This window comes from Agelaius tricolor, unplaced genomic scaffold, assembly GCF_023055355.1.
Source record: "Agelaius tricolor isolate 1412-34295 unplaced genomic scaffold, bAgeTri1.0.p SCAF_10, whole genome shotgun sequence".
NCBI classification, from domain to species: Eukaryota; Metazoa; Chordata; class Aves; order Passeriformes; family Icteridae; genus Agelaius; species Agelaius tricolor.
In genome coordinates this window covers 27,715,636-27,733,350 of record NW_027269270.1, presented here as the reverse complement: position 1 = coordinate 27,733,350, position 17,715 = coordinate 27,715,636, and the positions used below count along the sequence as shown (strand labels likewise).

General features: G+C 39.4%; 1 protein-coding gene across 2 annotated transcripts in view; it reads right to left on the bottom strand.

The window, feature by feature from the left end:
• CCDC93 (coiled-coil domain containing 93) overlaps window positions 1-16,377 on the bottom strand; it is a 32,177-nt gene extending 15,800 nt beyond the window's left edge. Inside the window, exons 1-11 of one of the 2 annotated variants that reach the window (XM_071435376.1) lie at window positions 16,149-16,377; window positions 15,032-15,145; window positions 13,239-13,333; window positions 10,615-10,726; window positions 8,110-8,208; window positions 6,986-7,042; window positions 4,786-4,886; window positions 3,639-3,678; window positions 2,141-2,233; window positions 1,623-1,673; window positions 567-653 (exon numbers count right to left, since the gene is read on the bottom strand). In XM_071435376.1, coding sequence (XP_071291477.1) covers window positions 567-653; window positions 1,623-1,673; window positions 2,141-2,233; window positions 3,639-3,678; window positions 4,786-4,886; window positions 6,986-7,042; window positions 8,110-8,208; window positions 10,615-10,726; window positions 13,239-13,333; window positions 15,032-15,145; window positions 16,149-16,190 — 891 coding nt within the window. In that variant the 5' untranslated portion in view covers window positions 16,191-16,377. Of the gene's footprint in view, window positions 1-566; window positions 654-1,622; window positions 1,674-2,140; window positions 2,234-3,638; window positions 3,679-4,785; window positions 4,887-6,985; window positions 7,043-8,109; window positions 8,209-10,614; window positions 10,727-13,238; window positions 13,334-15,031; window positions 15,146-15,486; window positions 15,814-16,148 lie in introns of those variants that run through there. The other variant, XM_071435377.1, reaches the window with a different exon arrangement.
• Between the last annotated feature and the right edge of the window lie 1,338 nt (window positions 16,378-17,715).

The following is a 17,715-nucleotide window of genomic DNA, read 5'->3' as shown; positions in this document are numbered from 1 at the left end:
GCCAGATTTTCTTTTCACATTACTGCAAAAAACAATCACAGCTGAACACAGTAACTGGAGCAAACACACACATTTAATTGCTTTGACTTCTCAAAGCAACAAAGGTTTGGGTTTGATGAGATGAGATTCAAAACTTGAGAGCCAGGGCATGACTGAGAACTGGGGTCCAGGGCAAACATCTGGAAATCTGAGTGCAGGAGGCCTAGACTTTTCACTGAGCAGGCCCACAGAGCTGTATTTCTGTGCTTAACACTGAACATTCTAAAGCATATCAAGAATTTAGGCCTCTAGTTTGAATTGATACAACTCAGGGCCCTCTTCATCCATGAAAGGATTTAGGCAGGTGCTTAAACCCCAGTTAGTCACAAATGCAACTCAGGGACATGTGCTATCACACCAAAAGCCTGGGTATGTTTAACTTTGAACTCTGGCTGTGCTGCTGCCCCACAGCATGTATTAAAAAGTGTGGTGCAAGAGAATCATGGCAATGAAGTTGGCAGCTTAAAGCCTAAATTAAAAAGCTATCAAACACCACATTGTTAAACCCACTCAGGTAACACACTTACCTTCTCAGCATATTCAGACACAATTTGCTTGATCTCATCTGACTGGAGTCCAACAATCTGGCCAACTGTGCTTGCTGTCAGTTTGCCCTGCAATTGTATCAAGAAAATGCTTGAAGCTTTGGAACTGCCTGTACTTTTACATGATAATTTCGAATAAGTTCTAATTTTAAACAGAAATTTGCATAATGAGTAAAAATCTCTAATCATAAGAAAAGTCCAGGAAACATTCCACCCTCCAAACATAATTTTGCTGATAGGAATTTCTCACTTAAATCCTTTTAGCAAATTTTTATTCATATTTTAGAAATTAAGTTTTTATTCTTTATACTGAATTTTGCATTTGCTTAACAAACCTCTAAGCATGCAGGCATGTGCAAGAATTCACCTTTAAACTGCATGTATGTATAAAACCAGTTTTCAAACAGAACTGAATTCTACAATGGATTTCAGTACAAAACATGTCAGTCAACTCTGAGACTAGACTAATTATTACCTTTTCTTTCATGACTCCAGCATAAACAGAAGCAATGTTCAACAGCTGAAATTATTTCCAGTCCTTTCACCCAGAAATCAAAGAACAGACTACAAGTTCCACTGTATCATTAAATACAACAAATTAAGAAAAAAAGATGCATATCCAGTATTTTTGTGTCTTAAGTCTAATGTTGTATTTATAAGTGCTTTGAAAAGAACCTTGAAAGGCACAGTTTTCCAGCACTCTCCCCAGTAATCCTCTGAATAATTTCACAAGATGAGAAAACTAAGACAGTGCATCTTGGGTAGCTGCAGAGTGATGTCTTTGCCCTGAAATTCTTGTAGAAGCCATTTGAAGGCATTTATTTATATTGTCATTACAATTTCAAGGCAAATGATGAATTAATTAGCCTTGTAAAATTTACTGTCTTCCTAATTCAACCATTTTTATGCACTCTCCTTACGAAAATTTAAACAGTTATTCCATGACTTCAGACCTGAATCAGCAGCCTGATTTTAAGAATAATTACCACAATCAACCATAATTTAAAGAAAGCTGTATCAGTTTTAAATGCTACTGACCTCTTCTGTTGCCATTGCAGCCATTCCAGTCATGAGAGTTTTAATGCGAAGCTACAGTAAAATATGAAGAATTACACATAACAATTTAACTTCTAACATTTTGTTATCTTTCTGCCAAGGACATATACATAAAATTAGTATCATATAATGTGTATTTTAAAACATGCAATGGGGCCCTATGTCTGTGAAAAGAAGAGGTGGCTAAAGTTACCAAATGTAAGGAAAATTTCTCGTAACAGTAAACTTTCACTCAGACTATTCCACTCCCACTGTCAACCAAAAATCAACCTTTTTAAAAAATGCTCAGATTCAAGAAATAAAAAAGGTTTGGGGTATTAAGCACCAACAAGCATTAATTTTGTGGATCAATTTCAGGCTCTGTATTCTCCTGTGGGAAGCAACTTTCACTTCAACTAACCGTGGAAATTTTCCTTCTTTTGGAGAATGACTGGGCAGTGAAAATTGCTGCTCTCTCCCCCAGGTTAGTAACTCCCATGCCTGCTGTGTCTGGGGCTCACCTCTTCAGCAGCCTGAAGGTCATCTTCATCACAAGGCTCAGCCTTCCCTGCTGCTGCAAGCCCTGGAGGTAGCACTGCTTTTTTATCTTCAGCCTTTTAAAGAAAAATGAAGACATTAGAATATTGGAACTAGGTATAATAAAGTGTTAAGAAAGACATCCAGGAGAAAATTGGAATGTAGCTATTCTGAATATGAATACATTTCAGCTACTGGAACATCCTCACCCTCCAAATCATGCCAACTGAAATGTAAGCCCTCCTGATTCCTCACAAGGGTTCCAACTGTGTCTCTGGCTTCCTATGGACTTATCTGGTCTGAAGATTCCTTCAGCTTTCAGAAGCACAGCCTTCTGAGAGCTGCCAACCTCAGGAGACAACCCAGAATATGATGCCTACTACACAGGACAAGACTGAATTTTTTTTTAATAAATTGTTTTTGCAACTTAATATTGGTGTAACAAACATACAACATAAAAATTGCAAACATGCCTGGTTCAGTTAGAAGAATTTGTACCACTGAAGTAAAGAGAACTGAGGACAGCCAGACTCAATTTCTAGGTCACCCTACCCCACCACTAACATATTTCACTGTCCACTTCTGCCTTACTGGAGGCTCAGCTTCCACAACAACAATGATGAACATCTAATATACAATATCCCAAAGGCAACAGAATTTTTGAAGAAACAAAATGAACTCTATAAATATGACTAGTGGTTACTCTGAGTGGAAAACAGGCATGCCTAGATTGAGAAATATCTCCATTTATAAAAACATAAATGTGACATTTGTATGTGGAATATTGAGATAATGAAGAAGAGCAACTTTAATCTACTCAATGTATTGCTGGGTCCATGATGTGTTTAATGCATTACCTTCATTATCTCTGTAATAAAGACTTGTAGCCAAATTAATGCCTGCACTGAAACAACAAAACTGCAGGTACCCTGCATTTTATGGACATTTTAAGATGCCATAATTGTCAAAAGCACAGCAAAGATGCCAATTTTCAAGAAGGACAATGATTGATTTATTTATAGGTTTCTCAATCACATTAAACAAAGTGTTTTGTAATAAATGTCTACAATATTTCTTACCAAGTTGAATGGTTCTTTAAAAAAGAAAGACTCTTTAATTTAAATCATGTTATGGAACACTCAGTTGAAAAATATAAACAGACAAAATATGTCATTACCTAACAATAAAAGTCTAACCAAAACAAACCCAATGCCCAAACTGTCTTTCTTCTAAACAAAAAAAAAACAGTTTGCAAAATGTGATCTGTAAGCAGAGATGAAGGAAATCCTTTAAAAAGGGTAATCAATTACACCTTTCATGGCATGCAGGTTTTTAATTGCAGTTAGCCATTTTTAAAATCTCTTAACAGTAGAAGTTATAGCTGTCTATTCTCCTGTATTCTTTTAAGAGTTAACAGTAACCAACACTTCAACAATGCAGTTCTTATCACAATTTGAGCATTTTAAATTAGTATATTTTTACCTGTTCTGTTTTTCCTGCTTGTCTGCTAAATCCATATCTCCTAAAAGAAAAATAGTAACATGAAGGGAAAATACTGTTGTTTATGACTTCCACAAATACATTAAGTTTTTATCAATTTTCAACATAAGATATGCACCAAGAGCCAGGATCAAATTAGTTTTGAAATGTTTTGAGTAAACTAAATATGCAGGTACTGGAGCATATTTACAGAATGGTTTCATATCCATTATCTGAATATTCCATATCCCATCAAGATTTGCAAATTTTGACTTTCCATAAAATATTATCATGTAAAGCTCATGAGAGGAAAAGGCAATGCTCTTTTCCCATTTGAAAGTAAATCCTGAGCTATTACACTACAGTCCATGTTACTGTTAAAAGGAAAGTACTCACAACAGTGACACAAAAAACAAACAAAAAAATCCATTGCTTTGGGGGAAAAGAAGCCCCAGAAGATAAAAAATGGAATTCAGATGTAATCTGCACTTGTTAAGTATTAAGAGCTCACACAGCAGACAAGATGTCCTTACCACTAAACTGTGAAAAGAAAACTGGAAATAGAAACTAGAAATAGAAGCTCTGTAACTTCATTTTTATGTGTTTCCAGAGCTCTCAGTAAACCAGAGGGACTTTCAGAGATAATGGAAAATCAAAAGCCTTGGTAACTTTGTCTCTGAATGAAAGTTTGCAGCAAAGTGAGAAGACAAAACATTCAACCATGATTCAGCCTCCTGATGCAGCAACCACATGAGAACGAGAAAAAGAAGCAACAGCAACTGCAGGTCCTTTTTCACCAAATTTTCAGTGGATTGCTTGCAAAAACCTAATATTGATTGACACACACTATCTGGAAGAATGGTGTATTTAAGCTGTTTTTATAAAAAACAGGTATGTTAAAAAAACACACCCTAGAAGGAGCATAAAGCCTGGTCTCCCATTGTACAAAATATGGTTCACAAATATGAGGACTGTCCAGTCCCCAGAGAACTTGCAGGGTAAGGAAACAAAATCTGAAATCAAACAGGAGTAAATCTGAAATAGCTCAATTCTGAAGTAATAGGAAAAACCCTACCACAATCCAAATTTTATCTGTAGTGCTTGTAATACACACTATAAAACCTAGAGAGAGCTAAATGAAGCCTTTCACCTGCCATATTCCAGAAGTGTAGCATGAACCTTTGATTCCTCATCCAGCAGCTCCTCAGCTCCTGTCTGACGTTTGTATTTTCTCTGGGGTTTGTAAACTTCCTGCAAGACAGTCAATGAGTGCAGAGCTTGTAAAAGGGTTTTTTATAAAAAAATAAATGAGGAATTGTCATCTAAAGTGATATAAACTTTAGCTTTCCAACTCAATATTCTTACCCAAATAAATCGCCTTAACCTTCTCTTTCTGGTACTACTATTATAAAACCTTACTGAATTAATTTCTAAGCAATTTCCTACAGAAATTTTCTAAGTTTAAAAAACCATTATAAATGACTGTTTAACATGAAACAATGTCTCAACCATCTCCTCTGTCACGTTTGAAAGAAGAATAAAAAGTAACACACTCAACATCTGTTAAAATGATTTGGCTGATGCCAGTGTCTAGAAATGTTACCTTCTTTGTGAGTTAATTCTATTTTTAAACTCTGATTTTAAATAATTAAATTTAAATTTAGATAATTAAATGCAATTATTATTTATTCAATGATCACAGGTTACAATGGAATTAAAGCAGATTTTATTACAATTTAAGGGGGAAAAAAAGTCTCAAGAAGTTGGGTAGTAAAATGACTTTTATCTCCTGCTATCCAAGTGTAATCCAATAGCTCAACAACAGCCCCTCAAATAAAACAAGAATTCACAATTACTATTTTGTACTGATAGAGCTGCTCCCAATTTAAAAACAGAAGGGAGAACATTTCTTTTTTAAATCTGGGTTTCCATACCACACAAAATATTATTTTCCACAAACAATTCCTGCACCATAACACTGCTGAAAAGGCTTTCCATCTTTTTCAAAGATGTGATCCAAAAGTGGAGATTTCAAACAAGTACAAATTGACAGAGGGTGAGCTAACGTGTAAAACAGAATACATGTCTCACTGGAAAGACAAGTATTTCTAGCTGGAGTTAAAGACTCAATGTAAGTCTGCTGATAATTAAAAAACCCAATTAAAACATGGGGAACAACACTTTAGACACTGTAATTGAAATTTCCAAAGCAAGGACAATTATTCAAATAGATTGACAAAGGAACTACATTGGTCATCACCTGGAGACTTTCATTGCAATATTATTCTACAAACACATGCTGTAATTCAACCACATATATTATACTCACCAGCACTCAGGTCATTTGTACAGAAAAACAACTACCTCCCTCCAAAACCTGCCAAAAGAGTAGGTGACTTGTCTGGCCCATTACACAACCTCTCATGTGGCTCCTTACATGAGCACTGAGCACCTCCATCTATGCATGAAGAGCTCAGGGTGCCTGGCTAGAGCTGTCTGAAAAAACAGGGATTTTCTCAGGAGAGCAGGGTTTCACCTTCTATTGAAGAGCCTTGAAAATGTCCCATTCAAAGCAAACCCAGATTTCTCCTCTCTTGTCAAATGCTGGCCTGGAATTTATCAAGATGATCCAAAAACCCCCAAAGCAGTAGTGAACTACTGTGAGTCAGAAATGGTGAATTGATGGTCCCAAGCAAAGGGGAAATTAGAAAGCAAGGACAGAAACTCCAGTTACCAGCCAGACAGTTGAGTTCAGGTATGAGAGTGAGAGAGCCTAGGTGTTTTACTATTTTACCTCTCTGTAGCACTCATGAACAAGCTTTCAAAAAATACATACAGTTTATCCAAGAGTTAGAAGATTTGCATGTGGAAAGGGAGAACACAGGTGAGACCACCTTTCCCAACCAACATCTGCTGTTGAAGAAAACAGTCCTGAAGGAGGGTGTTTACTTTCATTGCTAATTACAAGAAGTGAAAAAGTCAAGTTCTGAAATGCAGATAATTGAGATCATCACCATATTAACTAATTTCAAGACAAATAGCACAACTGCTGATAGCTTCAAACACACATTTAAGTCTGCTGAGGGTTTAATAGTCTGTAGGCTACCCTGTGGCTTTTGTTTGATAGTGTGGGATTCCACACAGCCCATGCAGGCAGTGGATATGGTTTATCTCTTCATACAGTGCCCACCTATCAATGTGATATACTGGCATTTGAGACCTGCCTCAAGGATGAAGATCAACATGTAACTTAATTGGGATCTTCTCATGATAAAACCCAATTAACCACATCCATTTCATTACTAAAACCACTCGCTTGGCCATAAAAAAAAGAAATCTAACATACTTACAAAGATATCAGTAACTGTTTTGAGTGCCTTCTCTTTTCTTTGCATGAATTCCTCATCCTGAAAGACAATAGTGGAGGTAATTAAAAATACCAGGAATGGACACTAAATCTCTAACATTCTAATGATTCTGTGAAACAAAGCTGTCAAACAGTTTCTGAGTTGCCCAGAGATTTGGTGAAATGTTAGTGATTAACAAGAAAAGTTTTGCTTCTGCCTTCAGATGGCAGATAGGTCATCAAAACTGTGTCCAGATCAGCAGCCTAGCTGCTCTCTGCTCAGGCAGGACCTGACACAAAAGCAGTCCCAGCCCACTACTGGGATCTCCAATCTTTATTACACTATTAACTAATTAAGCTGGGATAGACTTGATGTGGAAAAGAGAAGTTTCCTCTACTGTTTAGTTTCTAAGCATTAAAGATAATTATTAAAAAAAAAAAATCAAAATCGAAAGCACGCCAAGTTAATTAAATCTGTCTATCCCAACACTAGGGCCATCTGCCTTTAATCCTGTTACTAAGGGACAAAACTTGGGTTCTAGACATTAAAAATGTCTAGAATGCCTTGTGATATGTAAGAACAGAACTGATGGCTTTGCACTACAGGCACATGTCCAAGCTCATTCAATCTCTCCTCCTCTACCAAGACAACTTCATGTCATTGCTGAAGAACAGTTCAGTTACTGAATGAAGTTTTTTACAAATCTAGTTTTCAAAAGCAAATTTTGGGGTTTGGATACAGGAAGACAAGAGCTGCCTTTCAGCACTCTGAAAGAAACCCCAAATTATAGAGTATTAACAGCATATTCATTCTCAATTAACTACTAGATTACATTCTCCACAGCATGCTAGGTGTTTCTGAACAGCTAGAATGACACAAAAATACCAAATACCACCAAAAAATGAAGGCAATCATTGGGCAAAAGTTAACCAGAATCTACAGAATTTCTGTCACAATAATGCCTCAACTTCTTCCCAGATAAATTTGTAGGGGATTCCTTTAACACTCACTCACAAAACAATGGCACTTTACTCTGGTGAAGTGAGCAGATTTCAGACCTGTGAGGCTGGTAATGCAACTGAACATCTGACATATTATAACAGAAACAAGAACTGCCTTGATCTTACCTCTGGCAGCCTGTGAGTTTTCTGAAACTGTGATATAGAGTAAGATCGGACATAATCTCCCATTTCTTCCCTTGTTTCTATTGCACGTTTCACCAGCCACTGAAAAAAAATTGTATTAGCTGAAAACAAAATAATAATAGCAGCAAGCATCAAACTGCTGCCTTATTTTTTAATACATGATAAAAGTTAAAAGCACATTTTAAGCATGGAAACAAGAGCATGTGATTTATTTGTAAACACAGCAACTCTTTGGCCTAACCCTAACAAAATGTGTCAGTATTTGCTACTTTATAAACATTTCTTTTTCTTTTGTGCATATGTTTCTTGTATGAAATTGTCCTACTGTAGATTGCTCACTGGTTTAAAAGACTACAGCTCCACCATGAACAGACAGATCTTCAAGCCTATGAAGTGCTCAAGAAGAACCACATGCCTGTGCAAGAAAAAAGGCTTCTTCTGACATTTATAAGACCACACAAAAAGCCACAAAATACTGAAGTACATTTTAAACAATGTTGGAGAAGATAAATCTTGCAGACTGTTGACAGCCTGTGCAGGAGGTCACAGAAGAGATGAGATCAGTTGTGGGATCCAAGTTTGAACCAACAACTGTTTCCTGTGCTATAACCATGAACCCCTGGAAAGTGAGGGGAACATGATGACAACAAGAGATGAAAATGAATATTAATTACCAAGAACATCTCAACACAAGACTGTGTACATACTTTTGCCTGTGATCATATGCAGAATTTATTAGGAAGAAGAATGACATTTCTGCCCAATGGAATATTTGTAAGATTTTTAATTTTTTCTTTTTAAAGTTCTGCTACAGTCTATGGCAGTGAGCCAACTCAGTCTAATTTCTTCCTGTAGGGAAGGATCCATCTAAATTCTTGCACAGTGCAAGAGCTAATGGGACACAATGCCAGACTTTAGAGCAAGCATTTGTAGTATTTGAAAATTGATTTGAGATTTACAGATAGCAAGTGGAATCTTGATTTTAACAGGGCATTGAATAAAGTGCCATTACCAAAGACATAATTCTTACATGGTGTAGTCAGCATTTTATATTTTGCATGGTCTTTTTCAGAACACAGTATTCTGATGACACCAACAAGTTTTCTTGAAAGTCTGTCTTGGATGGGGTGAAATGAGATGTGGAGCAGGCAGAACTTCACAGGGACCTGACAGAAAGCCACAATTTTTAAACCAAGATCCTCTACATACTAAAAACTAAGCCCATCAAAAAAGACTTGTATGGGTCAGCTCTACCACCTACTGGCCAGCTACAAATACTGGGAGTCACTGCTCTCAGAGAAAGCCAGAAGCAGATTTCCTCAGTTTAGAATTAATATTTCTCCTTTCCAGAAGTAATATCCCAAGGCAGGATTTGTGATAAAACAGGTGACAGAGAAGAACACCTAGTGCTATTGTTTTTACAGGAGGAAGAATATATATCCCATGAAAGAAGCCTAGTGCTGGATAAATGTAACCATTCATTGCCATCCAGTGACCCGGGCAAGAAACTCACCTGGGTTGAATTTTTTTTTTCTTCTGTATAGGAAATAAGGGTTCAGAAGCAAAAACATTAGCAAGATACATACTTTCCACAGCCTGAAAGCTGTGTAAGAGCAGCACACACCACAGAATGTTTTGTGGGGAGTGCTGTTAAGTGTGGTTTTCCTCAGGAGCTTCCAATTAGAAGAGGAAAGATCACCAGGAAGTTTTCCCCACTTCTTACAGATTGAAATTTAGAGTCTTCTTACTTGCTAAATTCCTTCACAGGCATGAGGTAAGGAGATATTTAATGGAAAAGAAGCTTGCTTAACAGTCTTCATTTTCACTATCTGTCAAAGATACCTTTCTGTGTGTAGATGAAAGGAAAATCAAAAAATGCCAAGGATTCTCAAAATACCACATGTAACTGGAACACATTAAGTGTTAGCTTAAATCTTAATAAACTTGAGAACAAGGCACATGGTGAATTAGTGGTGCTCAACAAATACACAGTAAGAGGATCACTTGTCAGAACACAGGTTTTAAGTGATAGGAAATAAGGATGAATTATCTTAAAGAAATGACCCCAATGACTTTTGCCTTATTCATATCCTTCTGATTCAAGGTTTATCTGCATAACTTATGGAGTAAGTTAAACAGAGACTGGAAGGTATTTGTTCTATTTCCTAATCTGCCAAAGCAGACTATCAGATTCCACAACAAGAAAAAACTTAGGTTTCTTTAAGCAGGCATTCCACAATAGGCACAATTTGACTCCATTGCAAAGAATTTAGAGAGTTTGTTTTGTTTACTTTCTAATACTTCAAAATTCTATCTTCCATAATGTCACTTCATTCTTTAAAAACATTAATTCAAACTACTTCTCTGTGCTTATTTATTCCGAAGTTAAATAAAGAGCCAAACAATAATTCAAAGCTTTGTTCTATTTTTTTATGCAAGTTTTATGGCCTTTTTCAGCAAAGTATCACAACACCATGAAATTATTACCTGTACAACAGGAAATATATGAATGAAATCCAGTCCCTGGATCTGATGTGGTTCCAAACGATGTGGACACTTCATTTTTGGTAATACTGACACGATTTTTTCAGTTAAGGCACTATTATAAAAACAACAAAAAGACAGATGTATGTATGCTACAATTCTCTTTTGTAAATTACAGATTATTTTTGAAAACACAGTAGTGCAAAGATTCCCTCTAGTAACTTCCACTATATATAACAAAAATCAATCAAACTCATTTCCAAAATAGCTTTTACAGGCACTATTTATATCATCAGCCTGTGAAGGGGTGATTAAGCCCCACTTACAGGCTCCTACCTTGGAAATTCATTTAACTACTACAGAAAATTTCAAGATCTGCATGTCTGGACAGATAAAATATCCATATAAAATACACCACCACAAACACCTTTGCATGTTATAGGGCACACCCAACATGAAGAGACAGTAGCTTTAAGAACAGTTACATTAAGTAAGACATGTATGCTCCAAGGAAGCCCAGAAACAAATGTAAGGACTTAAAACTTTATTTAGCAGAACTCTCAAAATAAATATTGATATTACACCTGAAACTTTCTGAATTTAAATACATACTGCACTTAAAAGCTAAATACACAGTGCACTTCACGTACTTTTCAAGTGACTAAAACTGAATTTGCTGGCAGCAATCTCATTCTAGAGCTCAGTAAGAGCTGGTTAAGTGAAAGGATTACCCTGCCACAAGGGATCCAGCTGTAAGAAATTCATCCTGTTTCCACTGAATACCTAATTTTAGGGAAAGAATTTTTTTTGCTGTCAATGTTGGCAAGTACATTTCTAAAGCAGGTGTAACCACTGAGGATGAGAACTTTACTTGGAAAACCAAAGCTATTTCTCCATGAAGAAAAAGAAATGATCCAGTACTGATCCAGTACTGAGCTCTCAGACATTTAGTACTGTTCAAATGGACAAGTAAGGTCCTGGAAGAAAAAAAGGGGATCAAGAGATATGAGACAATGACCAAAATCTGGGAATAGAGCCTGAAGTGTTTTACTTCCTAAAAGGAAGTAAAGGGAAGTGAAGCACAATCAAAGCAAATGCAATTAAAACAAAACTATTTATCCTAATGTATGCTTCCATGTTTATTTGAGCCCAGCAATTAAATAACAGGACACCATCACAATGGAATAATACTGAGAAAACACAGTTTAACTTTGCTTTATCTTGAAAACACCACAGAAGCCCTGAGCCTCTACCAACACAAACATTACATGGACATCAAAACAGCCTATGATCCTATGTTCTGAACACTTTAGATTTACAAATAAATCATTGTTGCTGTTTTGGGAGAGGAGCCTCGTTTTTGTTTTGCTAGTTTTTCATCCAGTCAGCTGGAAAAATAACAGAACATTTTGAGAACAACTTAACCAGTTCCTACCCTGTTGTTCTTAAGCATAGCAAAGACAAAAAACTACCACTACCATTTTCATTCCTAGTTTCTACTTAATTCTTTGCACTCAGCAATGCTTTATGTAGTTAGTTATCTATGATGTAGTTACTTATCTATGTAGTTAGTTATCTATATCTTTGAGTGTCTCCAAATGCAATTGCAATACCTACAAATATTTATTTTGAAAAGCCTTGCCAATGCTCTATGACTTTCAAGAAAACACAGAAAGATGTTCTTTTTAACTACACTGAGTAAATAAGTCTCTTAATAAGCCACTGTAACTTACCAGGCTAAACTTATTTCCTGCAAATTTTAATTATGCCTCTTTGTCAGATATAAATAAAGAAAAAAAGGAGTTTAGAATGTGTCCCCTTTCCTAGCATAAACATCTATAAGCTCCCTGGCAGAGGAATTAGCTGGCTTATGAGCAAATTCCATGCATAAGAAATGAATCAAAACAAAATGTTCTCACTGGGTCACCCTGAGGAAGGAAATCCTCCTCCTCAGTATGGGGCAGATACCTATTTTGGCAACAGTGACATGCTTTAAATTCTGTTTGCTGATGCCTACAATTCTAACCCAGAACCATAAAAGGGAGTCAGAGGTTATTTACACAGCAGAACTGCAGACACAGGGAACTCAGGGAAGGCCTTCTAATGTTGCACTCCAGCTTCCAGCAGCGTGGTCTCCCTCTGCCCTTTGCTTTGGCCTCTGCATGATCCCCTTGTGCCAGCACAAGCATCTGTACAGCTGCACAGAGAACTGGATCCAGGAAGTCATTCATGTTAAAACTATTTTCTTTTTTTTTTTTTTCTTTTGGGTTTTGATTTTTTGGGTTTTTTTTTTGGTAGGTTTTAACTTGGATCAGTTCCCAATTCAGTTCAGTGTGGAGCCACATAAATGCTTTCAGTGCTTAGTAGGGATATAAGAACATGGCAGCCCAAAGGGAATAGCCCTGCCTTTTTTGAAATAAGCATCTTTCTGGATTTAGAATTTGTGGAACTACAGTCCGAGAAACCCAAAAAACTGTGCCTTTTGTAAACAAGCAGTCTCCAAAAGCAGGAAATTTGAACTAAAACTCTTTCTTAGAAACACAGCAGGTAACTTCCCCCTCCCCACCCACTTTTTATTTTCTAAGAAAAAGACGAAAGATCCTCCACTTGCCATTTAATCAACTTACATTTTTTGACCAATAGTAGAGTTTTCCTGAAATAATAAATCCACGTCGATATCAAAGCTGCAGGTAGTGATACACCACGTCATGCCTCCCACCACCTGCCAAAGGAGCAACAGCATGGTCAGGGCCATTCTAAACTGAACAGGTAAACCCAAATGTATCTTCCAGGCTTTATTTATTTTAGAAACTACATCTCAGTAATCTCACCATCCTCAGTATCCTCTCTGCTCTGAGACAGACTCAGATAACATAACCATACCAACTTCATACAGTACTATACACAATACATGCATACAAGAAGACAGAAACCACCCCAGCAGTTATTGACAACCTAAATTCCTCTCTTAGCTTTAGATAATAGTTTTGAAACAGCTCTCAGATTGAAAACAAGAAAACCAACCAACCAAAAGGATAAAACACAACAGTATGTTAAATGTCATGACCTCTAAAAAGTGACCATATCAAAGTTTTATCAAGGATCATAATTACTGCAGTCTTATATTTACCTTTTTATATACATCTTTGCTACTATTATTTCTTGCTTGCTGACACATGCAACACAAAGTGGTAGACACAGCATCAGCACACAGGAAATCCCCAGCTCTGCAGAAATCTCTATTTCAGGCCCTATTCTGACATGGGCATATTTAAACTCCTGAGCCATTTCATCAACTTTACATAAATATTTAAAGACAACCTTGCATAAACATGTGCAAAATAACCTAAATGTATGCAAAGGCAAAGAAGAGAAAAAGGGATTAAAATGGGGAATAACTTGTCATTATCACACAGCAAATCAGGAACCTTGGTTTCTAACAAGGTTTCTGACATATTCCCCCTCTCACACCCCCCTCTATGTTAACCTACATATCCCTTTTGCATTAGCAGTGTGATAATTTTCAGCAGCAAGGCTCCTTTTGGTGAGGTTGGGCACTGCAATGGAATGGTAACTTTGCAATTGTATTTAAGTACCTATAAGTGATTTCTACACATAAATGCAACAATGTTACATCCTAAGGCAGTCTCCTTGAAACTTCTCTGTCTGTAAGCACAGACTCCTGAGCGGCAGCTGGCAGCAAAACCAAGGAGCTTGAATAAAATAAAATTGCATTGCAAAGTGAGGCTGTGCTATGATCAAAGAGAGATCACAAAACAGAAGAATCCATTTCAAGGCTGCTGTAGTTCTGTGTTTTCAAACTTTGGCTCAGGAATTTCTCACAGAGTCAGCATTAAAGCAATTCAGAAATCTCTCTTCAACCTGAACTTTGCTCAGTGTGTTAGCATCACACACTTCCTGTCTAGAACAATGAAAGGTTAATAAATATGACATTCTAAAGATATGTAAAAACAGCCCCCAAAATAATCTCACCAGGCTAACTGTTCCTTTCTTACACAGATACTTCCTCATTTCTCATCAATGTTGTTTTTAAAATTACCATGCTATCTCCAAGTATCCAAAGACTCGAAGTATCCAAAGACTAACTATTCTATCTGCTCTTGGGAGAGAGAGGAAAATTCCCTGCACACAACTCCAGCATAGGCCACAGCACCCAAAAAAAGCAGACAGCAGTAAGCTGGCATCCAATTGTCTCCTTTAGAACAGGCCCTGCTGCACAAAATCGTCTTTCAAGACTGAGGAGGTCCTGTCTGTCTGAAACTAGGTCATTTGCAGAATTATTTACACAGGGAAGCCTCATAAATTGCAACTGTCTTATAAAGAATTGCTAAGCAAACCAGCAAAACATATAAGCCTCTTATACTTAAAAGAGGGGTTTAAAATATTGTAATGGCCTCACCTTGTCAAAGGGTGATAACCCCTTGATTCTTGCTCGAAAATACCCAGCAGCTACCAACAGTTCCAAGATTTCAGTCAACTTGATGTTTTGTTCCTCATCTTCTCTTGTTTCAACCTGACAAACAAACAACAAAACACTAATTCAGTTTTTCTCATTCATTTGAAGAGTGAGCATTTTCCAAGCCTTGGCACAGACCACATACCAGGAGAAACCTGCCTTCCATTTCTCACTTGGTTGTTAATTTGAAAAACATTAAAGAAACAGGTAGCACATGTGATGTTAAGTCCATTTAGAAATATTTCACCCAGTTAAATACTTTAATCTGCTTTTGCTGTTCAAACTCCTGGTCCACTGCTTGCCCCTAGCTACTAATATTGTCCTATTGCCATAAGCCAGTTAACTTATTCTCCATTTCACACATTTCTTTCAATTTCAGGGTTCATAAACTCACATACCTCAATTTCACCTCTATCCCAGCCGAAACCAGGACACGTTTCTCTAATCCTTCTACAAAACCAGGAGGAGACGCTCACACGGAATTCCACTTTTTGGGCAATGCAATTTCAAAGCACGGCAGTCACAAAGTGAGCTGTGACGGGCAGCCCGGACAGCCTCAGCGCTCCGAAGCCTCAGCAGCACAGCCAGCCCGTCCCAGGGCTTTTGTCCCCTCCTTACAGGATGAAACCCCCCAGCTCCGGGGACACATGTGATTTCCTAGAGGCACAGAGCTCCCCAGCAGCTCGGCCCTAGGCCGGAGAGTCGCTCACAGGGCTCCAGGTGCGCCCCGAGGGCTGCACGGCCCCACCTGCACACCCTGCCCACCTCCACCCCTCTGGGCACCCTCCTCCTCTCCGCTGCCTGCCACGGGAACCCGGCCAGCCGGGCTTGCAGCGGGCACACGGGAGGCGATGGAGCACCGAAGGTGACCCGCACAGCGCTGCCGGCAGCCCCGCAGGCCTCCCCGCGTTCCCCGCACCCTGCGCGGCACCGACCCCCGCGCTGCCGGCGAGGGCCGGGAGCCGGGGCAGGAGCGGGTGGGGATCCCGGTGACGCCGGTGCAGCGGGGCCTCGGCAGCGCCCGAGGGACGGGGGGCTGGGAGAGACGCGGCTCCGGTACCTCCTGCGGGGCCTGGCGCTCCTGTCCCCGCGGCACCCCCATCGCTCTCCGCCGCCAGCCGCGCCGCTGTCACGTCCGCTCCCCGCCGCCGCAGCGCCCCGGCGAAGGGGTGTTCCCGGCCGGCGGCTGCCGGGTTCCCCCGCCCCCGCTCAATGGTTCGCCCGCACCCTCCTTGCGTACAAGCGCATCCGGGCCGTGCCATTCGCGGCCGAGGGGTGCCGGGGAAGGAGGGCGGCGGCTCATGTGACTGACTGGCTGCGCGGAGCGCAACGGCCGCGGCCCCGCCCGCGGGTTGCGCCCTTGGGGGCGCCCCCGGGTGCCCCCGTGCCCGCGGCCCCTCAGAGCGCGGCTCCTCCCCGCGGGTCCCGGTTGCTTCCCCTGCGCGGCGCTGCCCTTTGCCCGCCGCTCTTTTCTCCTTTTTTTCCTTTTGCAAGGGGTCCTGAGGCCTCCCGCCTGCATGGAGGACAAGTTACCGAGTGCTCTGACTGCGAGGCGCCTCACGGCCGCTTATGCTCCGCTGGGCGCTGACACTTCTCATTGCCAGCCGTGTTTCCTTTGGTGACCTAAGAGCTGAAGTGGGGTTTCATTCTGTTTTTTCTCCCCTGCACACAGGTCACAGAATCACTGAATCCATTAGGTTGGAAAAGACCTCTGAGATCAGCAGGTCCAACATCTAGCACCACCACCATGTCAACGGGACCTTGGCACCAAGAGATATTTCCAGGCTTTCCTTAAATACTTCCAGGGATGGTGGCTCCACCACTTCCCTAGGCACGTTGTATTCGTGAATAAAATCACTCCAGTGCACAGGGATTTGATGGGCCGAACAGCTGGATAGCAAACCATGGCAGCATTTCATGGTTGGCGATGGCTTAGGAAATACCTGACAAGGGTGTCTTTTCAAGTCTATCACAGGTATTCTGTTTCCAGACTCTTTGCCACACACAGAATATAAAAAAAAAAAAAAAAAAAAAAAAAAATAACCTTGCACTCAGCTGTGGCTGGAAGCATCTCAATAAGGTGAAGGAGCAGGAGTGCAGCATTCCCATCCTTTGGAGGGCAGCAGAGCATACATGAGCCAGTCCATTCTGACTGCTGCCCTGACAGAGCAATAATAATAATAATAATAATAATAATAATAATAATAATAATAATAATAATAATAATAATAATAGCAGCAAAATTAGGCCATAATAATAATAATTAATAATAACAAAAATAGGCCAGACCAGCTCAGGCCATGTACTGGTGTAACCACAGGCCACATTTTATACAGAGCTTCAGAACACTGTTCCACAGCCCCAGAGGTTAATGTGGTCACCACAGCAATATGGGCTTTCTGTGTTTTGTTGCCTTCTCCTCACAGAGAACTGTATGGCTCTAATTTGACTGCCACAAAAAGCAAAGACAAGGGTTGAAACAGGAGAGTGTTAGGAAGGGATGTAGATCACCTTCAGATGCAGCAGCAAGTGCAGAAATAAACAAAAATAATAAATAAAAAGCCAAAGGTATTATGAACTAGGGGCTTAAGTGGTAACTGAGTACCAGACAAGGAAGAGAACTAACC